Raw genomic sequence first — 26,173 nt, 5'->3', positions numbered from 1 at the left:
AGGTGGCTGCGATTTGACAAAGCTTCCTACAACCATGTACTAACTCTGGATGAGGCAGTTGTTCTAAATTGTGGCAGAACTTGTAAATTACTGTATCTGACGAAAGAAGAGAATAGGAACCAGGAACCATAATCTGTCTGGATAGTTGTACACTAGCTGTTCTTCAGGTTGTTGACGGTCAGTTGTGTGTAATATTCTCTACCTGGTTTGTAGCTGTAACTGTGATGTACAGATAAAGGAAAAAACCAATAACTCGCACAAAACAATCTCCCCTCCCCCAAGAACTTATGAAAACAGAAGCAAATAATGCAATGATATGATACACACTTTTGTATTTTTATTCTTATAAGGTTATTTGCTGGCTTTTGTTGGCCTCTAGTTCAGTCTGTGTTATTTAAATTCTAATATATGAATTATTTGGATTGAATTCATGTTCGGGGCCATGGTGTTGTATGTATTGATGTACAGCCTTGAATGTGAATAATTATTGTAAACTATATTTTACACCTTTTTTTCTGGCTTTATTATATAAATTTTCTATTGGTCAATGATTTAATCATATCTCATAATTTAATAACTGCTTCTACTCCTTCCGACAGATCTCTGTGCTGTAGATGTGTAGCTAGTGACCGGATGATGGATTTCACTTATGCTCGGTAGTCTGTAATAAAGGCATGTAGGGTCCTGGCCCGGCCTCCGCCTCCTCCTTCCGCAGCGCCGCGTCAGGGGAAGGGGCGGGGGGTGCGCGGCGCTCCGGGCCGGCGGCAGCGGAGCTCTGCTCGGAGGGCACCGCGCTCCCCCGCGCCGGGCGGGCGCTGCGGGGAAGGGCTGCGCGCCGGCGGGCGGGAGCGGGGCCGGGCCTCGAGCCTCGAGCCTCGAGCCTCGAGCCTGGGGAGCGCCCGCACGGCAGCGGAGCGTTCCGCGTCGGACGCTTCCGGGGGGAGGCGCGCCCGCCGGGCCGTAGGTGGGGCGGACTCTTCCGGCGGTGAGGATGGCGGCGGAGAACCACTGCGATTTCCCGGTCGCCCCGATCGGCGGCCTCGGCCCGGGCGGGCCCTGCCGGCGGTGCAGCTCGGCGCCGCCGTCGGGCGCGGTGCCCGGCAAGTGGGTGCGGCTGAACGTGGGGGGCACTTGCTTCCTGACCACCCGGCAGACGCTCTGCAGGGACCCCAAGTCCTTCCTCTTCCGTCTCTGCCAGGCCGACCCCGACCTGGACTCGGACAAGGTGAGGGAGCGGCCCCGCGTGGCAGCCGGGGCCGCCGCGGCCCGGAGCTGTGCCGGCCCGGGAGCGCTGAGGGAACGGCGGCTGCGAGCGCGGCGGTCGCGGGGCAGTGCCCTACGGCGGTGGGACCGCGCGCTCCCAGGGAGCGTGATTGTCGGGACGCCGGGGGCTGATGGCTCGTGAACTCCGCGGGCTCTGGAATAGCGCGGCTGCCTTATCCGTGTCGCTGGGAGAGCGCCGGATCGTTTGCGCGTTCGTGTACGCGTTGACGCTGACCGGGTTTAGCTGGAGCGCTTCCGTGGAGCGTCTGCCTCCACTGATGTCGCTCAGTTTCTGCACTGTCATCGCTCTCCAGTGCAATTTCGAGAAGCAGATTCAAATCGCCCTTTTTCCTCAAATTGTTCTGTTTGTTCGGAGAAAGGCTCAGGTTGCAGGGGACCTCACCGCCCCACCCCCGCCGTGTGCCGCTGCCCCCAGCTCGGCCTGCCCGGGGCTCCTCCGTGGCCTTGGGCCGCTCGGGGATGGGGCACCCACAGCTCCGGGCAGCACCAGCACCTCTGCGTAACGAATTTCCTCCTCGCATCTAACCCAAGTCCCCCCTCTTTTAAAGGAGAACTCTGTGAATTCAGTGAGAAAAATAACCTTTCTCATTCATGTGCGATGTTGTGTGATGGAAATTCATCAAATGAAGCATGATGTGGGGGTGTACAGATTGAAAATGGGGTGATGCTGAGTATCTGTGCCTTCCTTCGGGCTCGTGTTTAGTAGGGAAAATACTGCGGATTGAGGTTTGATGTGTTTGGGTACAAAGCATTCACGTGAAGTGCTGGACAAGATGTGGGAGCGTAGTGGACAAAAACTGACTTCCAGGACTGGGCATTTGAGAAGGAAGAGGGGACAACTTACAGCCCTCAAACATATGACTAACTGAATAAAAATGAAGAGTTGTTTATATAAAAACTTCCACTCTGGTAGTGGGTCTCCTCATTTTGTCACACGTAACAAAGGATGTTTAAATGCTTGAGAAAATGCAGAGTGGAATCTGAATAGCATTCCAGAGCTAGAGAAAGAAAATTCCTTCCCGAGTGGCATTGTGAGGAGCGTTTTTGTGTTTTCTTTTGTTTAGTTTTGAGAGGTTTAGCATAAACTGGCCTCAGTAAACAAGGAGTTGAGGGTGGCTTGCTGATGGGTCAGAAGCTGCTTTCACTCGGGAGGAGGTAGAGAAGCTTTCTTCTGGGGTTTCTTAAATAAAAAATAAGGCATACTTAATAATTAAAGTGCCTTAATTACACTAACCTTTTCCAGCTGATCTGCTGAAAAAAATAAAAAAAAAGAAAAAGAAAGGTTGTTTGCTGTCCTTTGATGTCCTCAGAGGGATAACAGGCGCATTGGTAGATGAATTGCTTTAGTTCCATTTAAGGCACTTGGCTTCCTTCTTTTCATCATTTGGTGCTATCAGTCATCTTCCGCAGCATTATCACCAAAGTGCTCATCTCTTTAGACTTCGTGGAGATGATCATCTAAGCCTTTATCTGTTCAGTGCTTACATTTTCCAGGTCTGGCAGTGAGTTGTATGTCCATGTGAGGGCCCTACAGCTGTTTGGTGTGAAATGGGGACAGAGCTGCAGTGCAACTGAAATGTAAGATGAGAATATGGCATTAAGGTGCGCTTTCCAGTCTGACATAACTAAGCCTGTTTCATGAGGTGCTCATTAAACACATCTTGTATTTAAGGCTAAATCTTAGAGGGTTTTTTTTTTCTTTTAATTATGGCGGATATAGTCACCTTTAATAAATTGTTGTGAGAGTTGTAGTTGTTTTGGAAAATCTGTATTTGGAGAAAGACCTCCTGTTTAGAGGTGTGTTCTCTGGGCTTTTGAGCCTGGTTGTCTTCAGTTGGATGTGCAGAAAGCCAAGTGTTTAGTGATTAAGCATTCACTGCAGTCTTTTCAGCACGTTTGTCAGAGTTTTGTGCCCTGTTGTTTTGAACATCTGCACTGTAGGCATTGATTTTCACTTCACCCATTCAGAACCTGTCTTCTGCAGAATCCACTATGAGTACAGAAGTGTTGAGAGTCCCTAAGGTTACTTAACCGAGTAGTGCCTGTCTTCCAAGGGTTTGGTTCAGAACCTGCCTTTGGATTCTTTTCCCTCTTTCAACAACCATAATCCAAACAGATCCATTTTTTTTTCCCCTTGGATGAGAGCTTCTCACGCTTTTGTGAGCATTCTGTCCTGATGCAATAGCAGATCCATAGATTGTGTCTCTGTTTTAGGTGTGAGATGTCAAATGACTTTAACTGATGAGCACAGATATCTCAAGGGATTCCTTGTTGGTATCTTTGGTACTGCCCGGGGCTCTGGATCTTCTCTGCCACATCTTTAGGAATTGAAATCAAATTGTCATGGATGTGGTTTTTTTTTTTCCTCTTGGTTTTACTTTGAAGTCTCATTCCGAGTTGTAGTCTGATACTAAGATGATATTTTTTCTTACTCATTTGCTAAAGATTATGAACAGTTGCAGCCATGCAGTGTGATGTTGTACTTCTAAATCATTAGTTCTTTCATGGCGCATCTAATAATGTTCTCCTAACCTTTGGTGTGCCAGAACCAATCTGTGACCCACAATTCCTTGAGTCTGATCCCGTTGTGTTCTCTTCCTGAAGATCCCAAGGGCTTTAAACCCCTCATTTTGAACTTCAGAAGCGTCAGTGTAGGAGAATGTGAATGTGGGCTTGTCTGTAGGCTGGTGGCTGTTCCACCCAATCCAGACAGACTTGTCTCTGCCTCCAGATGGGAATGCAGGGATAGATGGGGCGGGGAGAAGCCTAAGGGATGAGCCAGCAAGGCAGTAATCAAAACTGAGAGCCCTCTGTTAGAATGAACTATGAGAAATGCAGCTTTAGCAGTACATCATGCTATCTGCTGTTTGGGGAGTTTGTCTGAGATGCACTTCAGTTACTTTAGACAATGAGACCATAAGAAATGCTGATCTCAGATGAGAATGGATCTTTAAGCAAACCCACAAATGAGTAATCAGGGTGCTTCTGCCAAAACTCATACGGCATATGGCATATATCAGCCATGTTGCTGCACTGAGAGGTTACACGTTAACTCTGTGAGTTTATTAGAAATGGGTATAGAAAGCTGAAATAGTTCATAGGTTATACTTCATGTCAGTTGCATACAGCGTGACTGATTGTCATAGTTTGTACACCAGCATTTTTACTTGTTGTTTAACAACATGCATCGTTAACATCTCCTTCATTCTTCTTAGTGAAAGGGCTTTGGGAAAGGCAGTGTGTTTTGCCTTCCGACCACCTGCAGGTGCTAGGGCTGAGCGAGGCTGGGCAGCCTGCGGGCTGCTGGCTGCACTGCTTCCAGCTGTAGCACAGGGAAGGTTGACCTTGGTGCTCCCTGTGGCAAAACTGATGTTGAAAGAAGGAATATGGTGAGAGGTTGTTCCTCTCACTTTATGTCTCAAAGTGTGATAAGTGTCATCACATTTAAGATTATTTGAGGTTCATCTCAGCAGATGAATGAGTGGTAGTGGTCATATCCAATGTTCATAATGGGATTTCTTTTCAGAAAGTATTTAAATTTTGGTTCATAGGTGAATATGTAAAAACAGAGAAGCCGTCTTGTTTACCTTCTCATCCTTGTTTAACTTCCTTCATGTTTGTATTGTAAGTTTTACAGCTAGGCACTTCCTGATTTCGACATCTTCCCAGTATACCAGTTTATCTTTTGTAAACTGTTTTATCATTCATTAAACTTTTCCCTAAGTGAGAAGATTGTCAACCTTTCCTAAAAAGATTTTTGGCAACTGTATTCATGCTTGATTTTAAAAACCTTTCTCAAGTTAAGTATAAGAGTACTGAGATAGACAGTTAAGGAAGGAAGGAAGCGCTGGATGTTTTAGATGAATCAAAATTCTTCTTGGCAGCACATCCTTAGCTGTCAGCACTAAATAATCAATGCAAGAAAAGCATCTTAATTGTAGTCATTATTCTGAGATATAGTTAAGATGAACTTTATTTTGCCAGTATATTTCTGGTTAGTCAGTTAGGTGAGCATGTTGTGATATTAATGTAGTTTGGATTGGTACATTTTTCAATGTTTTAGGTCACATATTTAGAGAAGTATGTTCTGGGCATCCAGATGAAGATCTAGAAACCACAGGAGGGTAAGGGAGGCAGCTGTTTCTAAATCCTGCCTTAGTGCCAAATATAACTGTGTTTCTGTGCATATTCCTGCTGCTAGCAGAAATTCTGCTCGCTCGGTGTATGTAAATGATGCCAGTGTTCTAGATAAACGCATCGGAGCTCAAAGTGTTTAGCAAAAACCTTGATCCTGTGGACTCTGGCAGTATCCATTTGGGAAAAGTGTTTTTGAGAAGTCATCAGCCTCATTTTGACCTCAGCAGAGGTACTGAGCTGGCTGTAGATTCCTAACGATTCAGTTAGTGTGTTCATGCAATTCTTGGGAACTATGTTAAATGGGGCTAGGGATCATTTTATTTAAAATAGACCATATCCTCACTTAGTTCCTCTCAAGTAACGGTGCTTTCTTGCAGGTAAGCAGGAATTTAGTTTGTAAGTATGAAAAAGTATGTATATTTTTTAATTCAGGCTGTGGTCTAGCTTTCTTCTGACCCTGACGAGACAAGTACATCCTTTCAGAAAAGAAATCTGTATGCCTGAAAACAAATCCACATTCATTTTCAGTGAGACAATTTAAGGACTTTTAAGAAATGTTAAGTAGTGGGAGGTTTTAGGTATTGCAATGTAATCATCAGACCTTTATGTATCAGCATGAATTTCCAAATGCAGGGAATTGGGTCGGTAGGATTTTTTTAAGTATAACAAGTATCATATATGGTTTTGGGGCAGAACGATTCAAATTCAGCTGGGACTGTTGGTACTGAGAATTTCTGTTATTTCCTGTAATCTGCTAGAATATTGATATTAATAAGTCGTAAAAAGTTTTTTTGGGACGCAGCCTCCACTCTACATTATATATTTGTAAGAAATCACAGAATTGCAGTAGTTGGAAGAGACCTGAAGAGATCATCAACGCTGCTAAGGCAGGTTCCCTACAGTAGGTCACACAGGTAGGTATTCAGATGGGTCTTAAATATCTCCATAGAAGTAGGCTCTCAACCTCTCTGGGCAGCCTGTACTAGAGTACTAATATTTGCAGTGATCTGCTTGACAGAAAGGACTGGTGCATCTGTTAGGCAATCTTGTTATCAGGCATCTTCATTTTAGACATCTGGTTGTCAAAGTATGTCAGTACTGCATTGCTCACAACTGTTCACAAACTGAATTATACAGGAAATGTAAGTTTTATTCCCTTTTTTTTTGTCAAGAATATCAGCCGTGCAGGAAATGTTCTTGAACGCTGTATGAAATCCGATGTTCTGTTTGCTAAGCTGAGCATCAGTTGGAGTTTGCTGTAAGCCTTTGTTTGCATGAGGGAGGCAGGAGCTGCATTTTCAGATTACCTTTGTTTTTGTTTTTTGGAAGATGCACATACAGCACTTACTTGGTTCATGGCAGTTCTCAGTACCCTGTGAGTATTTGTACCTCTGAGCTGAGGCAGAAACGAAAGATTTTAGATCAAAATGTCATGGTTAAAGGAAGGTAGGCTTGTTTGCTGTTAACTAAAATGAAAGAAAAGAGACAGCAAGTGAAAAAAAGCTGGTATTTGAACCTTGCTGTAGCCTTTGTTCTGATACTTCAGGATTCCAAACAAAGTAGTACTTCCTGTGCTGTTTTTAACTTCAGTTTTCAGTGTTCTCCCATGGCACCAATGCTTTGATGATTAGTAACGGGGTGGGGGCGACTGGTCAGCTAAAAGAAGTTTTCAGTTACACAATTTGAGTTGAATAACCTATCAGGTATAATTACAACTACATTGCTGAGTTTCATTTAATATCTAAAGCAAATCTGCCTTGAAGTGGTGTGGCTATGTCTGAGTACCTGCTTGCTATTCAGATACCAAGCTGAATACTAGCTTGTGATTCCTGCTTGGGTATGCAAATCATTGTGCTTTTTTAGCTGTCTTGTTTGTTTCTTTGTTTGTTTGTTTCCACTATAGGATGAAACAGGTGCCTATTTAATAGATAGAGACCCGACCTACTTTGGGCCAGTGCTGAACTATCTCAGACACGGGAAGCTGGTTATTAACAAGGACCTAGCTGAGGAAGGTAGGATGTTACTAAATCTCTTGATCTCTTGTCACTTTATCATTATTTTTACAGCTTTGAAAGTCAACAAAAATAACTTACAAGTGGGTGATGAATGTTAGTCCAGCATTTCAGTCTGTTGCAGACAAAGCTGATTGGTATCATGCAGTTAAAGTATGCTGCTGTTGAAACATTTTGAGTGATTCCTGGTGTCACAGCTCCCATCCTCGGAAACAGCATGTAGAAATCAAGCTGTGAAGGGAGATGCCTCTTATCATGTAATCGTGTATCTTCCTTACTGTGTAAAATAGTTTTCAGTCTTCTTCAAGCAAATGAAAACCAACTGCCAAACGAGTGTTAGATGATATAAAACAAAGTACAAGTAAAATTTTGGGATATTCAGACGGGTGGAAGGTGCTGTAAAAGTAATTGCTGCCCTTGGCTTCTCCCTTCCTGCCCCCAGTTTCTCCCTCCCTGGCCTTCATATTTTTTTTGACCTAATGGAGGATAACTGTGTTACTAAAGCTGTGTTGGTGAGGTATTGGAGAAAGTGGCTGAAGAGAAATGGGATCTAACAATATTAGCAGAAAATAATTTGAATTATAGTTTCAGTCTGCACTGTTAAACACACAGTTTGTGTGGAGAACAAGTAAGACTTTGGTTGTGGTTGATAGTATGTTACAACAGTCAAAATCCAGAAGGTGTTGTTTGAGCGCTAAGATCTCAAATGGCAGGTAGAGCATTTTCCTGCACACTGCCAGTTACTGAGCTTTTCCGTAGGAGTATTTGTATTTTTCTTTGCTATTCCAACACAAGACAGGACCTGAGCCATGGTGATCCTTTAAACTCCTGTAGAATGGCATTTGTACTCCTTTTCTGCATGTGAAATGACATCAGCTTTCTTCAGGTTTTTTTAGGACAAATTTTCAGAATGAGCTCAACCTTGAGAACTGCATTCTCCTGAAGGAAGTCACAGTAGCTTCCTTTACCAATCTGAGGGCAAAATGAATTGTTTTCCGTAGCTGTGTAGAAGATGGTATTAGGAACTGGTTGGTGGTTTTGACCTGGAACATTTGATTACACACTCTTTTCAAAAAAATTTTCTCATTCTAGGTGTACTGGAAGAGGCTGAATTCTACAATATCACATCACTAATAAAACTGGTAAAGGACAAAATAAGAGAAAGAGACAGCAAAATCTCACAGGTGAGCCTGTTTTTCAGTGTGCTTTTCATTATTTGTTGTGGTTTTTTTCTCCCCTTAACTGCTCGTTTTCCCAGTAAGATTCACGGTGTCTGTCTCCCGCGTTGGCCAAACTGGAGCCATTAGTACCCAAAGACAAGTATTCCAAGTCTTCAGTAGCTGCCAGTATATTTACAACTGCCAAAGGGTTCTGGTTCCTGTTCAAAAACTAAAAAATATTCGGTTGCTCAAAACATGTCTAATAATGGTAGGTTTTCATTGTCAAAATATGTTTGGAAATTGTTATTTCAGAAAATAACCAACATGTATTTTTTCACATGTATTTACATATTTTGACTATGGTGAGATTGTCTAAATATGCTGTAGCTGCATGTTTATACAGCATATGTACAGATGTTATTTAGTTCCTGACTTAATCTTTTGTAGCAAAATTACCTTCTGTATTTGTGGTGATCTGTGCTTGTAAAGATCTTGCCCCTTCCCAAATCAGCTGTGAGTATTTCTTCGTAAAAGTGAATATGACATTGAAATGGTTGGGTAAAGAAAATATTCTGGTTTGTGACTGTTCTTTAACAATGCTTTTCTGGCCTTCCCTGATGATGTCTTCACGGAGACATCACAGACTTATTGCCCAGTTGCTCTTGAAGCTGGACCATGAGATACCAGAGTTTATCTCACAGCATTTCCTATGTGGTTTCACCTGATGAGGTCCCAGTAATTCATTGTTCTGGAGAGGAAAGTTTGACAGGGAAATAGAGACATTTTTGGGTATGGTAAGATATTTCCTGTAAGCAGAAAATCAGCCTTGATTTTAAAGGATATGGTTTGCTACGCATGGAACAATGGAGGAAGCTCAACTATTTATGGACTATTACAAGTCTTATGTAATGTAGCACTTTCAGTCCCTGAAGTATTTGTGAAGCACCGAGTCAAGGTGCTTCTGAACAAGATGAGACTTGTACCAAGAAAAAACAAACCCAAAACCGTTCCTTTCTAAATTTAGAGAGTAAGAGAGAAAACTCACAAGGACAGTGAATTCCATGTTATATTGAGTATCTTATATTTCTTTCCAAAGGTGCCAGTCAAACACGTGTACAGGGTGCTGCAGTGCCAGGAAGAGGAACTCACTCAGATGGTCTCCACAATGTCTGATGGTTGGAAATTTGAACAGGTAACAAAAATGTATAGGACATAATTACATTGCCTTCTAAAAACGTAGTTATGTGAAAGAGAAGCAGAAGGTCAATTATGCACATGTTTTTAAGTGCACTTGTTATCAGAAATTGGATTGATAAAAAGATGCCCAGTTAAACTGAAGTTTCATGTTTCTTTTATTTGTCAGAAAGCAGAAATGCTTTGTAATGATTAAATGGATCTGACTTCCAGTAAAAACGTGTAATCATGTTTGAAGTGTAACTCTTTGGAGACTACACAGTGATATTTGAATGGTGAATAAAATGAAAAAAGTAAAAATGTTTATAGAAATTGTAGAACAGATATAAAGAGTTCTTGGTAAAGGAGATGGGCATTAGAGGTAAATGTTTGTCAGATCCCAACAGTGGTTCTTGAGATAAAATACTGATACACAACTTAAACCTCTGTAGCTGTGAGGCTGGTTAAGTGGGAGTTACTTGTTTTCATTCTTTGCACTCCATAAAAGTAGCGTTGCGTGTACATTGAAGAATACAGTGTAAAATGAAAAGATTTTTCTGTTATTTTGGATAATCTCTGTGAATAAGCTGAGTAGATGATCTTCACCTTTCACATTCCTAGCCTACCAGAATATCTAAACTGTGCTAGAACAGTGACTCTGGTGTGAGATACAGGTGCTCAGCCACCATGTTTTTCAATGTCTGGTGCCAACTGTAAGAGGCAAACAAATAAACTTTTTATCCCACAAAGTGTACCCTGAATAATACAACAAAAGGACATTTTAAGACTACAGTGCACAAACCTAAAAAAAGAATGTTTTGTTTGTATTCTATAAAATGTGCCAGTCTTTTGTATCATAGAGAAAGCCATTATCAAATAAACTAAACCAGTACAGAGAAAGCTGCTTCTTTAGTTCTCCAGCTCAAGTATTGGAAAGCCCATTTGGCATGCCAGAAGCTCAATATTAAATCAGTGAAAAAAGCTCTTACTAAATCCATGGGACTATTTTTTGACCAGTGCATTGATAATGTTTTTTAGATATTCTTATTTGCAATAGCAAACTGTTTTTCACTAAAAAGCTCTTATAGCAGATAAATTGCTAGTATGTCTCTTAGCTGTCTTAAAATACTATGTTCTTTGGGAATATTGTATTTTGGAATATTACTGCTTTGGCACTGCAACTGCAGAAAGAACCATTATAATCTCTTTTAGAATTTACATTTTGAGAAAATTCTAGTGGTTTTCTTGAACGTTATGTCCTTCTTTCATCCAGCTTTCTTCCTACTTTGCTTTTCCCCCACATTGGTCTTTCTCGGACACATAGTTTGAAGTAGACAGCCACAGTAGCTGTATGTTCCCTTATTAGTCAGTTTCTCCTTACTTCAGACCATGACATTCTCTCATTTGGTTGTATTGCAGACCTGCTTTTAGTCAATGTCTTTCACTTAGAACATGATTGCAATACTCCACGTAGCTATATTATTAAGATTTGAACACTGTAACTTTTCTGTATTTTTTTCTAAATGAATCTCTGTTGCTCAGCAGAATGCTTCCTTCAGAAGCACTCATAGGGATGGCACCTACCACACGACATAGGTATCATTCGTAGAATAGAGATCATCAGCTTTTTCAAAGGAATTATATGCCTGAAGGTTGAGAGTCCTTATGGTGCATGTTTTAGTAGTGATATTGATAATATTTTTTCCATTAACATTTACAAATTTCCTCTTAAAATACATTTAGATGTTGTAATTAAATAGGAGTGGAAAGTGTTAAACTTTTGGTGCATTTACGTGGATGCACTGATGCACTTTTCCAAAGAGTATAAATGAATGGTGCTAGAAATCTGCCATTATATACCAGTTTAATTCCAAAAACAACTCCTAATAATTGTGCTTGGTGATTTTTAATGTGTTAGTCTGTAGATTATTTTTAGCTTCCATCATTACATCTTCAGGCAATCAGAAAGCAAACAGTTTGGCATTACTGTATAATGAGAAACTTTGAGCCATACAGAATTGCTGCATTCAAAGGCTTTAGGCAGCAGCAGCGTATCAGTCATGTAAATTTTAATATTTAATGTAACCTGAGTCTGTCACCATAACACCATCTTCAATAGGTTCACTGTATGAAAAAGACAGTACTTATCTGCTGCCTTCAAAGGTGTTCACAGATCATTAGAGGATAAAAATAAATTTCCTGTTCATAAGTGTTCCCATCAGTGGTGATCTTCCGCTTACTGTGAATGGGCAGCTGGGGGCTAGTTCCTCACACCTAATTGAAAGCTCTCATCTTTCTCAAGTGACCTTTTCTTCACTTTGATTTAAATGGGTTAGGAATTGCCGTGTATTAAGATAAAATAATTTTTGTAATGAACTGTGAAATTCTGCTGAGATTGTTACGGACATTTGACAGTTACAAGCACAGTTCGTGTATTGACTTTATTGAGAACACAACAGTTCTTTGCTTTGGTGTTGTGTAAATCAACTCTTCTGAAGCCATTTTGAAATGCTCTACTCTTTTTTCCCCTCTAGTCGACTTTATATGTTTTTTTAGCTGTACTTTGTTTAACAACAACTGAACAAAACGAAGCTCTTCCATTCCCAGGCTGGATATATCGCTTTACATTACACCTTCCGCTATTACATCCACGTTCCTTTCTGCACTTGGAATGAATGATGGGGAAATAATGCTCTCATTTTCATAATACACCAAACTTTGCTTTGTTTTTTTTGGAACAGTTGGCTACACTGCAATGATATGGGGAGTTTTCTGGTTTCTGATCAGTAACTCTTTTAACTTCCCACAAAATTACAGATGGCTTTGTGACTACTTTCATAACTTTTTAGTAAGTTAAAATTGTAGCCTGACAGCAACGTGTTCTAGGGATAAGTAAATGTTACCTGCACATTTGAGTTCATCTGTGATTTGTATGATTTGGATAATGGTATGTGCTGCAGCTTTACAAAGGTTTCTTTTTGTGTTTTGCTCTGATTGGTTATTTCAGCTTGTCAGTATAGGTTCCCAGTATGGCTGTGGCCGGGCCCAGCAGTCAGAGTATCTGCTGATAGTGTCACGGGAAGTGAAAGGGGAAGAGAGATGCTTCCAGAAATGCTGCAGTGAGGTGTGTCACGCTGTTCTTTTTGCCCTCACACCGATATGCTTGGCCTCCTTGCGTTTCTGCTGCTTTCAAATAATTCCACTTTATTCCTGGGTGTACAACACATAGCAGTTTGTATGTGTTTGTGACTGGCTTTCATTTATATTCACAGTCTTTCGTTGCACATTATCATTGTTCATATTGTTTTCTTTTTGTTTGTTTGTTTAGTTTCGGTAGGTTTTTTTTGTTTCGTTTTAAACAAACAAATGTTTATTCAGACTTGAGTTAAATGAAGGTTTTTCTTAAGAAGAATTCGTATCTTCTCAATTGGTCATTTTTTTTCCTTAAATCTTCCTCCAAAGTTAACTGCTTTTGATCTGTACTTGATAGTTAAAAGTTGTGCAATTCAAATATTGAGAGCCTTGTAAATACAGCTTTGAGTTTGCTGATTTAAGACAGAGACTTTTCTATGTTAATCATTCTTCCAAGCCAACTATATTTCATCTGCATAATAATGAGTTACCATTTGAGTTCTTTTATTTGTGGTAACTCCAAATGTGACTGGTTATTAGGTGGATAAAATATATTCAGATTGCAACAGTGAATAACAATCAGAAATAATAAACATGGAGGGATGAACAAAAGCAGCAGTTTGTTTTAAAGCTTGTGTTGGGAAGAAGGAATATCTTGGGGGTCTTTTTGATTTGTTTTTTCCTTTTGCATTTTTTCCCCTTGGGAAAACTTTCTGAGAACGTAATGAGTAGTGACAGTATTTCATTTTCTTTTTAGGCTGTCTCATCCTTCCTGCTCCCCTTATTCCCAAGTCACTGCTTTTAAATCACTGTGTTACTTCCCGGTGTTCTGGAGTTTGGGAGGAGTTTGTTCTGCTGGTAGCACTGGAGGCACATCCCAGTTCTCTGCATAACTACATCTTGTTTTAGAGTCTTTTGTGAATAGATTTGAGGACCTGGTGTCCCACAGAATTTTTCATCAGTGCAGTATTTGGAGTACTTCTTCTGTTCCTTGTTCTAGTTTGTCAGTTGAAAGGATTAGTGTAACACCATAAGATAATCATAGAATCATAGGATTTGACTGACATACCAACAAACCATGCCACTTTTCACAGCCTGGAGCTATTTTTTTCCACGTAGTATAAGAACTTTAAACTCCAGAGATGCAGAAGTCTCTGCATTTGTAGCCTCTTCATTCATCTAGTAAGAAAAGCATCAAAGCAGCTACTCCTGGTAATTACATAGAAATTTTATAAAAGATAAGGCCTACAAAGTGCTACAGCCTTTATTATAGTTATAGCTGCCCTTTATTTTTATTATTTCAAAATGACTTCCCTGCATCTCAGTTAAAAAACAAATACCTCACTCTATTTCAAATCAGTGACAACTTCACTCCCCAGTAAGTGGGAAGAAAACCTCCTTCCAAATGAAGAGATGGGAAGAGAGGTTAACAGCTGTACCTTGGCAGAGAGACATTGTAGTTTACAAGGAGATAACAAAAATCTGAATTGAAACTAAGTTTTGTCCATGTACCAAGCACAGAACCTTTCCACTTAGCACTGTTGTAGGGCAGATACCTCGTGCCTTTGCCAGAAATATTTTAAAATACCTGTAGCCACTGAAAACATTCACAGTTTTCCTGTGAATAACAAAGGAAATACCCAAGAGCAGCCTGTACAATTAGTGGGATTTGCTTCAAAATCACCCTATTCAATTAATGTGATTTTCTTCAAATGCCCTCTATCTTGTATTGCTCTCTCACAGAGTGTCCCTTGATATTAACTATGACAGTGAAATGAGTTGTGAGCAGAACGTTGCCTATTACATGATCACTTGGTCTTGCAATTCTTGATTTCAAACCTGGACTGCTGCCTGGGTATATTCAGAAGTCTAGTTTTTGCTCAGGTAACATTTGGAATGTAGAATTAATGTACTAGGTTTGCAAACTTTGCAGAACTGTGTAGGAAACAGGATGTGTTTCTAAGGATGTGAAAGGTATAGGCAGCGTGACATTGTTTATAGGTTTATAATGTGGAGTGCTCGGAGTGAAGTAAAAAACAAATATTAGTTGAAGACATAAGGAACTGTCTGTAAGAGACACACTGGATTTTTGAAGCACTTGTCTTTAATATTTGCAATAAATAACAAATTTGTCTTGAAATGTACCAGTATTTAATAATAGTAAAACGTCATCTAGATCCATTGTAGTGAACAACCTCAGTATTGTCCATCTGTCTAATAAGCAGTCCGCCTGCCACATCTCCTGAAGAGACTTAAATGTAACAGGTCATCTAATTTGAATTATGAAGCATTAGTGGGAATTTAACTAGCTGTCAACTGAGGAACTGTCAGCCTGGTTGAATCAGGATTGAGGATTTGGGTGATGTTTGTATCTAATATCATGTCTGTCAGAGAGATTGTTTATTACTGTTATGTGTCAGTGAGTAAAGTGGATTTTTTTTCTTCTGATAGGATGATTTCAGCTGTTGTCATAGCTTATCTGATATCAAGTTCTAGCCATTTTGCTAGAAGTAAAATTGACTACATGCTGATGAAATCATATACTTAAATGTTATTCTTTACATTTCTCTTCATAACAAGTTAATTATGGCTTTATTAAAACGTATCCAGCTTTTTGAATGTGTATGAGTTGAACATTCTGTTTAAGATTCAACAGTAATTGAAGTAGTTGCACTATTTGTATTATGTAGTTCTTAACTGATAGATTATGCGTAGACTAAACTCTATACCATTTCAACAGGCTTAGAGCCAACTCAACAGCTTTTTTTTTTCCCAAAGATCACACTATTTTTCGATCAGCTTGTTTTCATTACTGATCATGTATGTATTTGTGAGAATTAGTCATAGTAATCAAGGGAGAGAAGGAGGGGAAGGACTTCTGGTGATAACACCCAAACACTGTTGGTAAAGTAAGTTCAGTTCGAGAGTACTGAATTTTGATTGCCAGTCCTGTACTGTTCAAATATTTTACAACACTGATGGTAGTACTGCTATGAGGCAAATATCAAGGTGTTTCTGAGTCTTGTGCATACTCTGTCTACATGGCAGTTCAGCTTGCCTGCACTTCTGCTTGACATGGGAAGAAGAATGGCTTTCAGCTGCCCTTCCTTTCCCCTCCTTTAAAAGAGAGGCCCTGAAAATAGCCTTGCTGTAGTACTTGGCAGAACACAGAAGGAGTAGAAGCCAAGCCTTGTAGAGAGGGATGTACATCTGATATTAGGCATGCTGTAATACCATCAGGGTCCTATTTGGTATCCAATGGTATTGCCTAGGCCTGGCAAGTTGTTTCATTCTGCAGAGATACTGTCTGATGCTCTTTGTGGATGCTGGCTTTGTCAGTCTGTGGATGTTTGTGGATGCTTGGCTGTCTCACCGGAGTGCTGGAACATCAGAATATCTATCTCCTTAAAATTACAATTTGGTTTTATTTTCTCCTGAGAAGGAAGCTGCTTTTAACCCTGGCCTGCCTTTCACTTTTGTGAGGGGAATCATGCCTTAAGCACAGATCCTGTACCAGGATTTCACCTTGGTTTCATCTTCCCTGCTTAACAAGTCATACTCTCACTGGCACTCTGCCAGACTGATGGAGATCCATTTGTTTTTAGACACATAACCTACTTTTTCAAATGTTGTTCATCTAAAAAGACAAGTCAAGCCTTGTCTGTGGAGGTGTTACCAGGAAGATTAAATGGTAAAATAGAGACTGAGGAATAGGACAGCCTTATCATGTCTGTGGTGGTTTGGCAGGTAGATGTATTGTAGTTTTGGTAATGGTATTTAGATACAGTGTTTCTGAAACAATTTGATGTTTAGGCACTTGATCTGTGTCAATAATTATAGCACCATACATCACCTTGTCATGCTTTTGAAATAAACCTTTTTAAAAAAATGAACCAGTTTCATCTGAATTGATCCTGGCTGGGAAAGGCAGGCTGTGTGAAGCTTCTAGCATTAGGCAAGTGTACTGTGTGTAAGGTAAGAGAAGGTATATGAAACTTAAGCCTTTTGATAAGCATGTTGTATATGAGGTAATAATGATGTTGAGCATAATCCTTCGTTCTCAGTAAATTGTAATTTATCACTCAATATCAAAACTTGCAGAAGCTTATAAATCATTTCATTATACACTGCTTCCACCTGTAGTCCTTCCTTAAATCACTTCCTTGCAGCAGTACACATGTATTTCATATGTTAATCCTAGCATCCTAACTTGCTGTATCTTGCTGTTTTCCAATCAGGGGCAAATTTTAACACTGTCTACTTAAAAGATGTTTTAGTAGAAGTGCTGTTGTTCTATAAGTGAAGTGGTAGTTATCCTTCCTGGCTAAAGTGTGACTTTATGCATGTGACTGCATGCAGCCATTTATGTGCTAAATTGTGCCATGTTGAGACACAATATACAAATTTTAAAAAATTAACTTTGGAGGATGGGAAGGTTTCCATTAAATAACAGTAACAGGGAATGGGCTGCTTTTCATCTGGCCTGACTCTGTAGCCTTTTGTTTGACAATAAAATCATAATTGTAAGCCATTACTTCTGTAAATGTTTTAGAAGAAAAGCTATGTTTATCTTACCGTCAGAGTGTCAGTGTATTTGTCAACATCAAAATGTATTTGCATTGAAATGGAGACTATTGCTTCAGGCACAGCCATCAGTGTGAAGAGAGAGGAGTGTGAAGCTGTGGGATTTGTTCTACATGGAAATGCAAGTGATTTCTTCTTTCTTTCATCTTTCAGCTGGTCAGTATTGGTTCTTCCTATAACTATGGCAATGAAGATCAGGCTGAGTTTCTGTGTGTTGTCTCAAAGGAATTGCATAACACTCCCTATGGCACAACCAGTGAACCCAGTGAAAAAGCAAAGGTAAGTTACTGTATTTTGGAGTAAAGAGATGGTGTCAGCACAACATAGGCTTTCCTAAGTTATGCAAGGTGGACCTTTCTTCTGGACCATTCTTTACTTGCCTTCTTTTCCCTCCCTCAAGGAAGTAGTGGTTCCCTGTTCATTGTACAAGAGTGTAAATGGACACGGTCAGCATGTATCTGTTACACCAGATAGTTTCTTTAAATGGAAGGTCTATACTGTTCCTGGTGCCTGTCTTGTTTTTTGAATATTGGCAGATAATTGCTGTTGTCAGTTGAGAATCTGCATTTTTTTCTTACACGTTTGAATAATTCCCTATTCTTTCAGTGCCTCAGTTGAAAACTGTTCTTCTTGCTTGAGTTCAGCTGAAGAAATCTTTCACTTGAGAATAGGAATTTAATATGCCATCCCTGAAAAAACCGTGCAGTATGTTAAAAAATGAAGATATTTGTTAGCTTATTATTTCCATGTTTCCCTCCAGGTTTCCTTCCTTTCTGTAACCAGCTTTGTAAAAAGATTGCAATGGGCACAATATCCAGGCATTTTTGTCAGTTATCTTTCAGAGTTTGTACAAAGGAGAAATGTAAAAGGACAACCAAGCAATATGAAGGCAGAGCAGTTACGTATGGACATGTATTCTTCTGTGTGTATTGGGCTGTTTTTATCACAGTGTTGTTGCTTTGTATGAGGAAGTGACTATAGACAAACTAGTACTTCAGTAGTTGGCTGAAAAGCTTTTCATGTGGTCTGTTTAAATGGGAGACAGTAAAACATCACTGATTGCTTTTTCAAGAGTCACCTTTTAGGAAATAAATCAAAATAATGCTGAGAAGCAGTCTGAATCTTTGGCACTGTGGCCCCAAATAGACTGAACCTCTCTTTCTCTGCTGTGTAACTTTGTTTTGCTGCTGTGTATATGGAGACATTTTTGTAAATTACATTTTATAAGTACTCCCAAGCTTATATATATATAAATCATTTATATATATATATATATATATAATATATATATATTTAGTTAAATGATTGATTTCTGCTATTTTGTCTGTTGAGATAAAACTTCCAAAGAGCTCTTAGGGATTAACATATTCAGTTTCTGCTTTTGCCAGTATGCTTCAGGGAAACTAAAAGTCGGCCAGGGGATGTGTGGCAGTTGTTTAGGGCTGGGATATGTGCCACAAATAAAAAGTGGAATTCTTGAAACTAATGCATGTCTTCATAAGAAACTGTGGTACATATTCAGGGAACTTCAGAAGTTGCCAGAGTTACATTGCATCCTTCACTTATTAGAAGATACACATCAAACTAAACTGTCAAAAGCCAAATAGATAAACTTGTTCAGGGCACAGTACAACTCCTGAACAGTTGGTAGCTCTGAAAGATGCTAAATCTTAGTCTTCTCTGTGTAAATGCTTCTTGGTTATCATTTCAGAGATGAGAGCAGAGCATAACTTGACCAGGACGCAGTATGAGAATTATTGATCATTTTTATTTGAAGATATAAACATTTACTCTGTTTGTCCTGGAAGAGTAGAGCTGTTGCTAACAATAAATGTCAATTCTTGAATAATAAATTTTATTTCTTTTCCTGCTATATACCTGCTATATTTTCCTGCTATATATGTTACAGAATGAGGGGAAGAACTCCTTTTTTTGTTGGGAGGTTTCTAACAGTGCTGTTGAGAAATGTGGACTGGTCCTTGGGAGCTGTTGTCTCAGTAGTTCCCCACTTTGCCAGCTTTAAAATTGCAGTCTGCAATTTCTTCAGTGGCATTTGAGTTGGTCCTTGAGAAGTTCATATGATTGAAATTAGGGTCTCCAGTGATATACTCAGAGTGATGTGGTGATCGCATCCTGAGGCTGACTTTTAGAAACTATGAGGAAGTCTTCCTAACAAATTCCTTTTGCAACACATTGGGTTAGAGAAAGCAAAAAAGCACCAATGCGTAACATTTTGTGACATACACTTCAATTTTAATTAACCGTAGTGAACTTTCAAAATAGGAAAAGCATTTTCTGATACTCTGTGTAATCAAGCATCACCTCATTCCTTCTTAGAGGTGTTTGATGGAAAACAGTTTGCATAGACAGATTAGAACAGAGAAGCATTAGCAATTAAAATCTTGAAACGCGATTCTGCCACTCTCACTGTGTATGGTCTATGCAGACTTTACTGTCACTCAAGCCTATACATCACTTAACTACATGTTGGTGAACCTTGAGTGTGTACAAAGCGTGACACGTGGTTTTGTTGATGTAAAGCATAGAAAGGTAACGAAAATCTGCTGTGCTATGAAACATTAGTGGTTAATAAGTACAAAAATGATCAGTCCTGTGGTGTATATTTTCCAGAGCAATTTTAAGTGTGTACCTGCTATTGGCATTTTTAAGGAAAAAATGGCCAGGTCAAATTGCAATAAAAACAAAAATGACAAACAAAACTATGTAACAGGAAGCAAGATGCCAGTCTTAGGGTGTGTTTAGGCACCTGCTCTTCTTAGTTCTTCTGTCAGTAGCTGATTCTTTTGCAGCCTTCTAGTACAGCTGAGAGACCCCGTTTGAAACAGTGACTTAAATTGTTTCAGAGGTCTTTACAGGTAGCTTTGACATTACTGGAAGATAATGTGTGTTCCCACAAGCACTTTGTTCTTTGGATTTATTTACCTGTAATGACCAAAGCCCATTTATCACATCTACATCCAAAATTTGATTTTCAGGTGCTATCCTTCCCCGTCTGTGGGGAACAGTAAATGGAGCTAAGGTACCAACTTCAGATCATTTAGATTTTCTGTATACTTAAGGTCCCTGTTATTTTTTATGGCACTGTTGACTTCTGTCTGCTGACTTTAGGACATTTCAGAAAGAACACTGTCATGAAATCCATAGTGTTCCTGCTTGAAATTGTCTGCTGTCATACTTTCTTATGAAGAGTGTGTGTCCCAAATAAGAGTAAACTAGTGCCATTCTCTGATGCTTCAAGTGTAAGTGGACTGTACTTTGTTGCAGCTCTGACTCACTTGCAATCTTTTCTTTTCCTTTCCTTTCTCTATACTTGCTGCATGCTGCATGCCACTCAGAGCGAAGATGAAGAAACGGATTACGATATGAATGACTCAGATTAAGTGTAAATGTCACGGTGAGCACTGGCTGCCGTAGGATTTTACCCAGACGCTTTTCTGCCCCTCCGATTCCTGTCCCCAGTAGTGCTATCCTTTGGCTGGTCCTAGTGGTGTATTTGTTTGTGATTATAGTTGTGCCATGGTTAGCAGAAGCAGAATACCTGTTCTGTATGTTGGCTCTTTGACAAAATAATAATGTAGCTGTTAACAGCTGTAGTATGATGAGATCCTTTATAGGTATGCTAAGAGAAAAATTGCTTCATATAGATAGCATGGGAAAATGCTATAGGACCAAAATTGGATTTGACATTTTTTCTGTTGATTACTTTTTATGTGTAGGGGCATCCGGTACAAACTTGCAGACTATATTTTCAGTAAACACCTGATCTGGCAATGCATTTACAAACTTTACTGAAGTACAGCTTAGTCAAAGTATCTGGTAATTTTGAAACTAATTGTTTTTGAATCAAGACTTGGTAAATACAAGCAGATGACGTGATCTTAATGCTACAGTTATTTTTGTCACTCAAAACAACTCCCTCCATAGAGGGATTGGGTCTTTTCCACTGCAATTTGTCGTCTTACTGAAGACTGAGGTGCTTAACAAGTCAGTGCTGGAACACCATAGAAGTTGAATCAAAGTGTTTCTGAAATGCTGCTTTTGCACAGAGGAAGAGGATAGCTGCATTACAGCTGGCTGTAACTAGATGATCTGTAAGGTCTCTTCCAACCCGAATCATTCTCTGACTGTGATTATCGTCTTACTTAATGCTGGCAGGAACCGCTGCTGAGGTGGGCTTGGCAAAAGATCTTATTTTTACAAAATGGCTGCAAGGAATGGATCAAGTCTGAAGCTTTGTTGAAAAAAAAGTAAATTGGTGCTGTGATGAAATTGAATGCTAGATTCTTAAGCTACCCAGGAGACAGAAAGTCTGTTAAAATGCTATTCCATCTGCAGCAGATCTATTCTGAGTGGGAGGAGTAGGTCTTGCATCCTACTTCTCTCAGGAGCTGTCACACTCAGGCCCTTAGAAACTGAGTTTATTCGGCATTACTGAGAGCACCTGGAGGGAAAACAGAACAGAAACATGAAAAGCAGGAAAATTCTGAGCACATCAGATTTGAAGAGGAAGGACAGAAGAATATTATCAGCGAAAGACTCTGTTTTCCTAATAGATCATGTTCTTGCATGAAAGCTTTCTGCTCCAGATATACTCCTCAGTCCTAGCGACCAGTAGTTTCGAAGATCTGCCTTGACTGTTTTCAAATGTTAGTTACCTCTACTAGTGTTGAGATGTCTTCTCTTGGCACCATTGCCCAGAAAGCCACCGTCTCATTAACATCCTATTTTCTGGAGAAAAGGAAGAATTCAAATTGCAGAACAGAGTCAGTCATCCTTTGAGCAATTAGTAAGTAAGCCCAATTTTGGTAGAATTCTTGGTAATTGAAATTCAAATTCAGTTCAGATTTCTTTCTTTCTTTGGACAAAATCACTGTGTCGTGACTATAGAAGATCCTCCTTCACCCAGCTGCTAAACAGAGGTGGATGAACACCTCTCTTGAGAGCCTGCTGATCAGAAATTGCTTTCTCTTATTAAAAGTAGGGGTTACCAGAAAAGCATGAAACAGAGCTTGCTAAAGTATTGTCTGATCTGATGGAATTTTCTACTTTTTGTTGGATTTTCTGTCTCAGCAAAGTGTGCCAAGTTGAACAGCCAGATCTGGGTTAGCTTTACCTTACTGTATGTATTTTTAAAGTTTACAGAAAATAGTTCTATCTCTATTAAATGTCAGAGTATATTTTTAAGGAATGAATAAACTCAAATGTTGTATTTTAGATGGGAAAGATTCACAAAAAGAATAGATGCAGTGTTTCCTAACTGCACCGGGGCTTGTTTAAGCCGTGTTTTTGCCTTACTGACTATAATTGCTGAATCAGACTGTTATCCACTATGTGGACTTCTGTTTCAATACATTGTTCTTAGCTATGACTGCAAATACTCAAGGAAAGAGATTTAAGTATTAAGCATATATCCAATTAACTCCTGAGGTATTTCCCAGCTTCCAGTAAGCTTTTTTTTTTTTTTTTGACTTCAAGCCTACGTCCAGGTCACTGCATCAAATAGGTATCAATGACTTTATCTTCTGTCTAATCCCTTTTGAATGTCTTTTTAGTAGCTACTGAGTAGTTTTCAAGGCCCGTTTCTTCTTTGCAGAACGCACTTGTATCGTTCCTACAATTCAACATGAGATGCTTTTTGCTTAGTATGCACAGTAAATTCTTCCTCCTGAAATATGCTGCATTTGCATTAAAATGTATCAGAGCCCATCAGAAATGTCTTTCTGTATTTTGGAAATGTGTCACAGTTCCTGCATTGTCATCTGTTTTCCTAATAAAATAGTAGTGTCTGACTTTGAAATGAAACGGAATTTGTGACCATGAAGTGGGACCCAGGCACGGCAGGGATTTCAGTGAGCAGGTGATGAAGTGGATTAGAAAAAAAAAAGAAACCTTATTTATTTTTAAATTCTGAAGTTAACATTGAACTGTCTTTGAATGAGTGGTGGTGGGATCTTTCTGAACTCCAGCCCTAAAAATACCCCATGGAGTTGTGCAAAGCAGGCAAGACCCTTCTTGACTGAGGAGCTGGACTAGGTGACCTTTAAGGGTCCCTTCCAACTCAAACAATTCACGACTCTAGGACTGTAGTCACTGTGAAAAAGGCATATTGAGCTTGATGACTGATAGAGGCTGATACATTCACTTGTCACCATTTTAACCATCATTTAAAGAAACAAAATACCTAGACATTTTCATTTGAAACCATCCGTGGAATTGGCATGCTGTATTAAGTGGTTGCCAGCTTTTACCCAACAGGCACTAAGACTGTGAATCTGCTGTCAGATTCTGTGAATTGTCTGGGATGGCATGTGTTACTGAGTTGCTGGCATGATATTTGCTATAATATGAGATTAAATTCAGATCATCATAGAAAGAAACTCTATATTGAAGACAGCCATGCTGTTTTCCATGCTGTTCCTTTGCTTTCTTTCAGCATTGAAAATCAAGAGCCATTCCCAGTATGTAGAAAACAGACAGGAATTAAGAGAAAATGAAGTATCATTAGAGATAGTTTAACTTCCAGATGAACACTGTTAAATATTTGTGCTCAGTACATTTGAAGCTTTACTTAGTAGGTTTTTTGACCTCAGTTGTGACTGGTTCTGTGTTTGCTTGAAGGCTTCCCTGTGGAACTAGGCAGCCTCAGTGCTGACGTGGTTACTGCTGATTGCCACTCAGGTTAGAATGGTAGTGTGAGAAATGTTGCCCGGAGTCAATCCTAAAATGTGGATCCTTCCTTCACTGGAGGTGCTCAAGAGAATATTAATAGAAAAGGGAAAAAAAAGTCAAATGCAATAGAATACGTAACCTTTGTGTTGCTAGACGTTACATACATTTCCCAGGTTTTTTAAGAACAGATTTGTGTCTGTTAGGCTCCAGCCCATTTTTAATATACACTTCTTAAAGACGATATTAAACAAACCAACTGATTTTAGGGAAAAAAAATAATTTTCCTCACTGAAATGGGAATCTCAGTTCTGTAGTACCTCCAGGAGATGCAGATCAGCCAGAATTTGTGAGAAATACATTCCTGCTCATAAAATCAGAAGCTGCAGTGCTTCTCAATTGGTAGTCTTGGATCATTCAAAGGATAACCATGGACAAAGTAATGTGTGAGAACTGTGATGTGCCATGTCCTATCTCCACATAAGCAGATTTCCTGTGGCATAGGATGCTTACGCAACTTGTGAGAACTTGCCGGAGCAAATAATATTCATGTACAAATATATAAATTGTTGTAAAGTAATATTTATTTTCATATATCTAACCAGTCCAACTGATGAGTTTTGTGTTTCTGAGCAGCATAGTAAAAATCTACGGAGAAATCTAGTCGGTAAAGTGTAGTTCATGCAAAAAATCAAACCTGGTCATCTGTTTCAGATGTAGATTAGATTCCTGCCAATTTGTACTCTTGGTCTTTGAAAGCTGTCTGCATCATCTCACTCAGAGTGTCATTTATGCACATTTTGAATTGCTAATAAATGTTTTCAGAGGATGCAGTTTGTAGCTGAAACTTTCAAGAGTTAAGGATATTTTTGACAATGGGAAAAAATTAAGATTACATCCTCCTTTTCAGTGAAGTATCCCAGTTCGTGTACCATACAGGACCTAAGTAACTTTAGAACAATGGTGAGACTGAAATGGCTTACTTCTTACATCTCCCAGCCTTTAAGCTTTGGCTATATTAATCAGGCTGTGTAACTAGCAGAGGTGTACATGTGTTTTCACGACGTTTGACAGTAAATATGGTATATATTAATCTTCCTTTTTTTTTTTTTCAACCTTAAAGCACAGGCTTCGGGAAGGTCCTTGAACCAGCTTCTCAAAAAAATGATACCAGTTGTTTGAAGTAGTCATTATGTTTTCTTTGTCCTCCATTCTTTAGGAAGGACATTGCATGGATTTTCATTTATAGAATTTTTATTTTTCTCTTTCAGATTTTGCAAGAACGAGGATCCAGGATGTGAAGGCAGTATTGAAGGGTGACGTTTTTTCTTGTTTATTCCAAGATGCAGTGAGTTGTCACATTGAAGAGGCTTGGCTGCAAAAGAAAAAAATCTGATTTAGACAATTTTCTGTTGATCTGGGTTCAACCGTTTTTGCCTATAAGCTGGTGTCAACTGGCTTAAAGCGTTGTAAGATTACTTAATGGGAATAGATGGTGTGGGAGTGTGTTTTAAGTTTTGGTTGTAGTGCATGGTTGTACTCTCTTACGGGCTATCCAACACTGGCCATCTGAAAAGAAATAACCACGCACTCATATTTTCCTCTGAGACATGTAGCACTTAATGCTTGGTGCTGGATGACCCAATGTTGATCAGTTAGCAGAGATTTTCCTATAATAATTATAAACATTTAAAAGACAATGCAATTGGTGCTACACTCACATACACACACGTTACAGCCCACAAGTGATGTATTTGGGCCTTTCAGAATCAGTGACAGCATCAGTGACAGCCCTGGCTGACTGTCTCACACTGCACATTCCTTATGGCACTGCAACATATTCTATTAGGTAAGAACAGCCTAGGAGATCAACTGAAACTAGCATGTTACACAACAAAGGTTTTCTTTAAAGGAAGGTTTGTATATATTGACTGGATTTATAGCATATGTTAATACCCAAAGGGAAGACTATACTCAGAGAAAATGGCCTTCACCTGAGTCATT

General features: G+C 39.5%; 1 protein-coding gene across 2 annotated transcripts; it reads left to right on the top strand.

The window, feature by feature from the left end:
- Positions 1-973: 973 nt before the first annotated feature.
- KCTD5 (potassium channel tetramerization domain containing 5) lies at positions 974-26,173 on the top strand. 2 transcript variants are annotated; one of them, XM_065732657.1, is made up of 7 exons: positions 974-1,225; positions 7,325-7,433; positions 8,526-8,617; positions 9,690-9,785; positions 12,774-12,890; positions 17,636-17,761; positions 25,441-26,173. In XM_065732657.1, the coding sequence occupies exons 1-7, from the start codon at positions 992-994 to the stop codon at positions 25,468-25,470; spliced, it is 804 nt and encodes a 267-aa protein (XP_065588729.1). In that variant the 5' UTR covers positions 974-991; the 3' UTR covers positions 25,471-26,173. The 2 variants fall into 2 exon arrangements, with proteins under 2 accessions (XP_065588729.1, XP_065588730.1); XM_065732658.1 differs by lacking the exon at positions 12,774-12,890.

Source organism: Cyrtonyx montezumae, unplaced genomic scaffold (genome assembly GCF_038088225.1).
Source record: "Cyrtonyx montezumae isolate F1298 unplaced genomic scaffold, pur_monq_1.0 scaffold_16, whole genome shotgun sequence".
Classification (NCBI taxonomy): Eukaryota; Metazoa; Chordata; class Aves; order Galliformes; family Odontophoridae; genus Cyrtonyx; species Cyrtonyx montezumae.
This window is presented reverse-complemented; position numbering and strand designations above follow the sequence as displayed.

Excerpts from the sequence above, each read along its gene's own strand:
- KCTD5 (XM_065732657.1), top strand. The coding sequence starts at position 992 with ATGGCGGCGGAGAACCACTGCGATTTCCCGGTCGCCCCGATCGGCGGC. Across the intron at positions 8,618-9,689 it reads GAGACAGCAAAATCTCACAG|GTGCCAGTCAAACACGTGTA; the intron begins GTGAGCCTGTTT and ends TTCTTTCCAAAG. Across the intron at positions 9,786-12,773 it reads ATGGTTGGAAATTTGAACAG|CTTGTCAGTATAGGTTCCCA; the intron begins GTAACAAAAATG and ends TGGTTATTTCAG.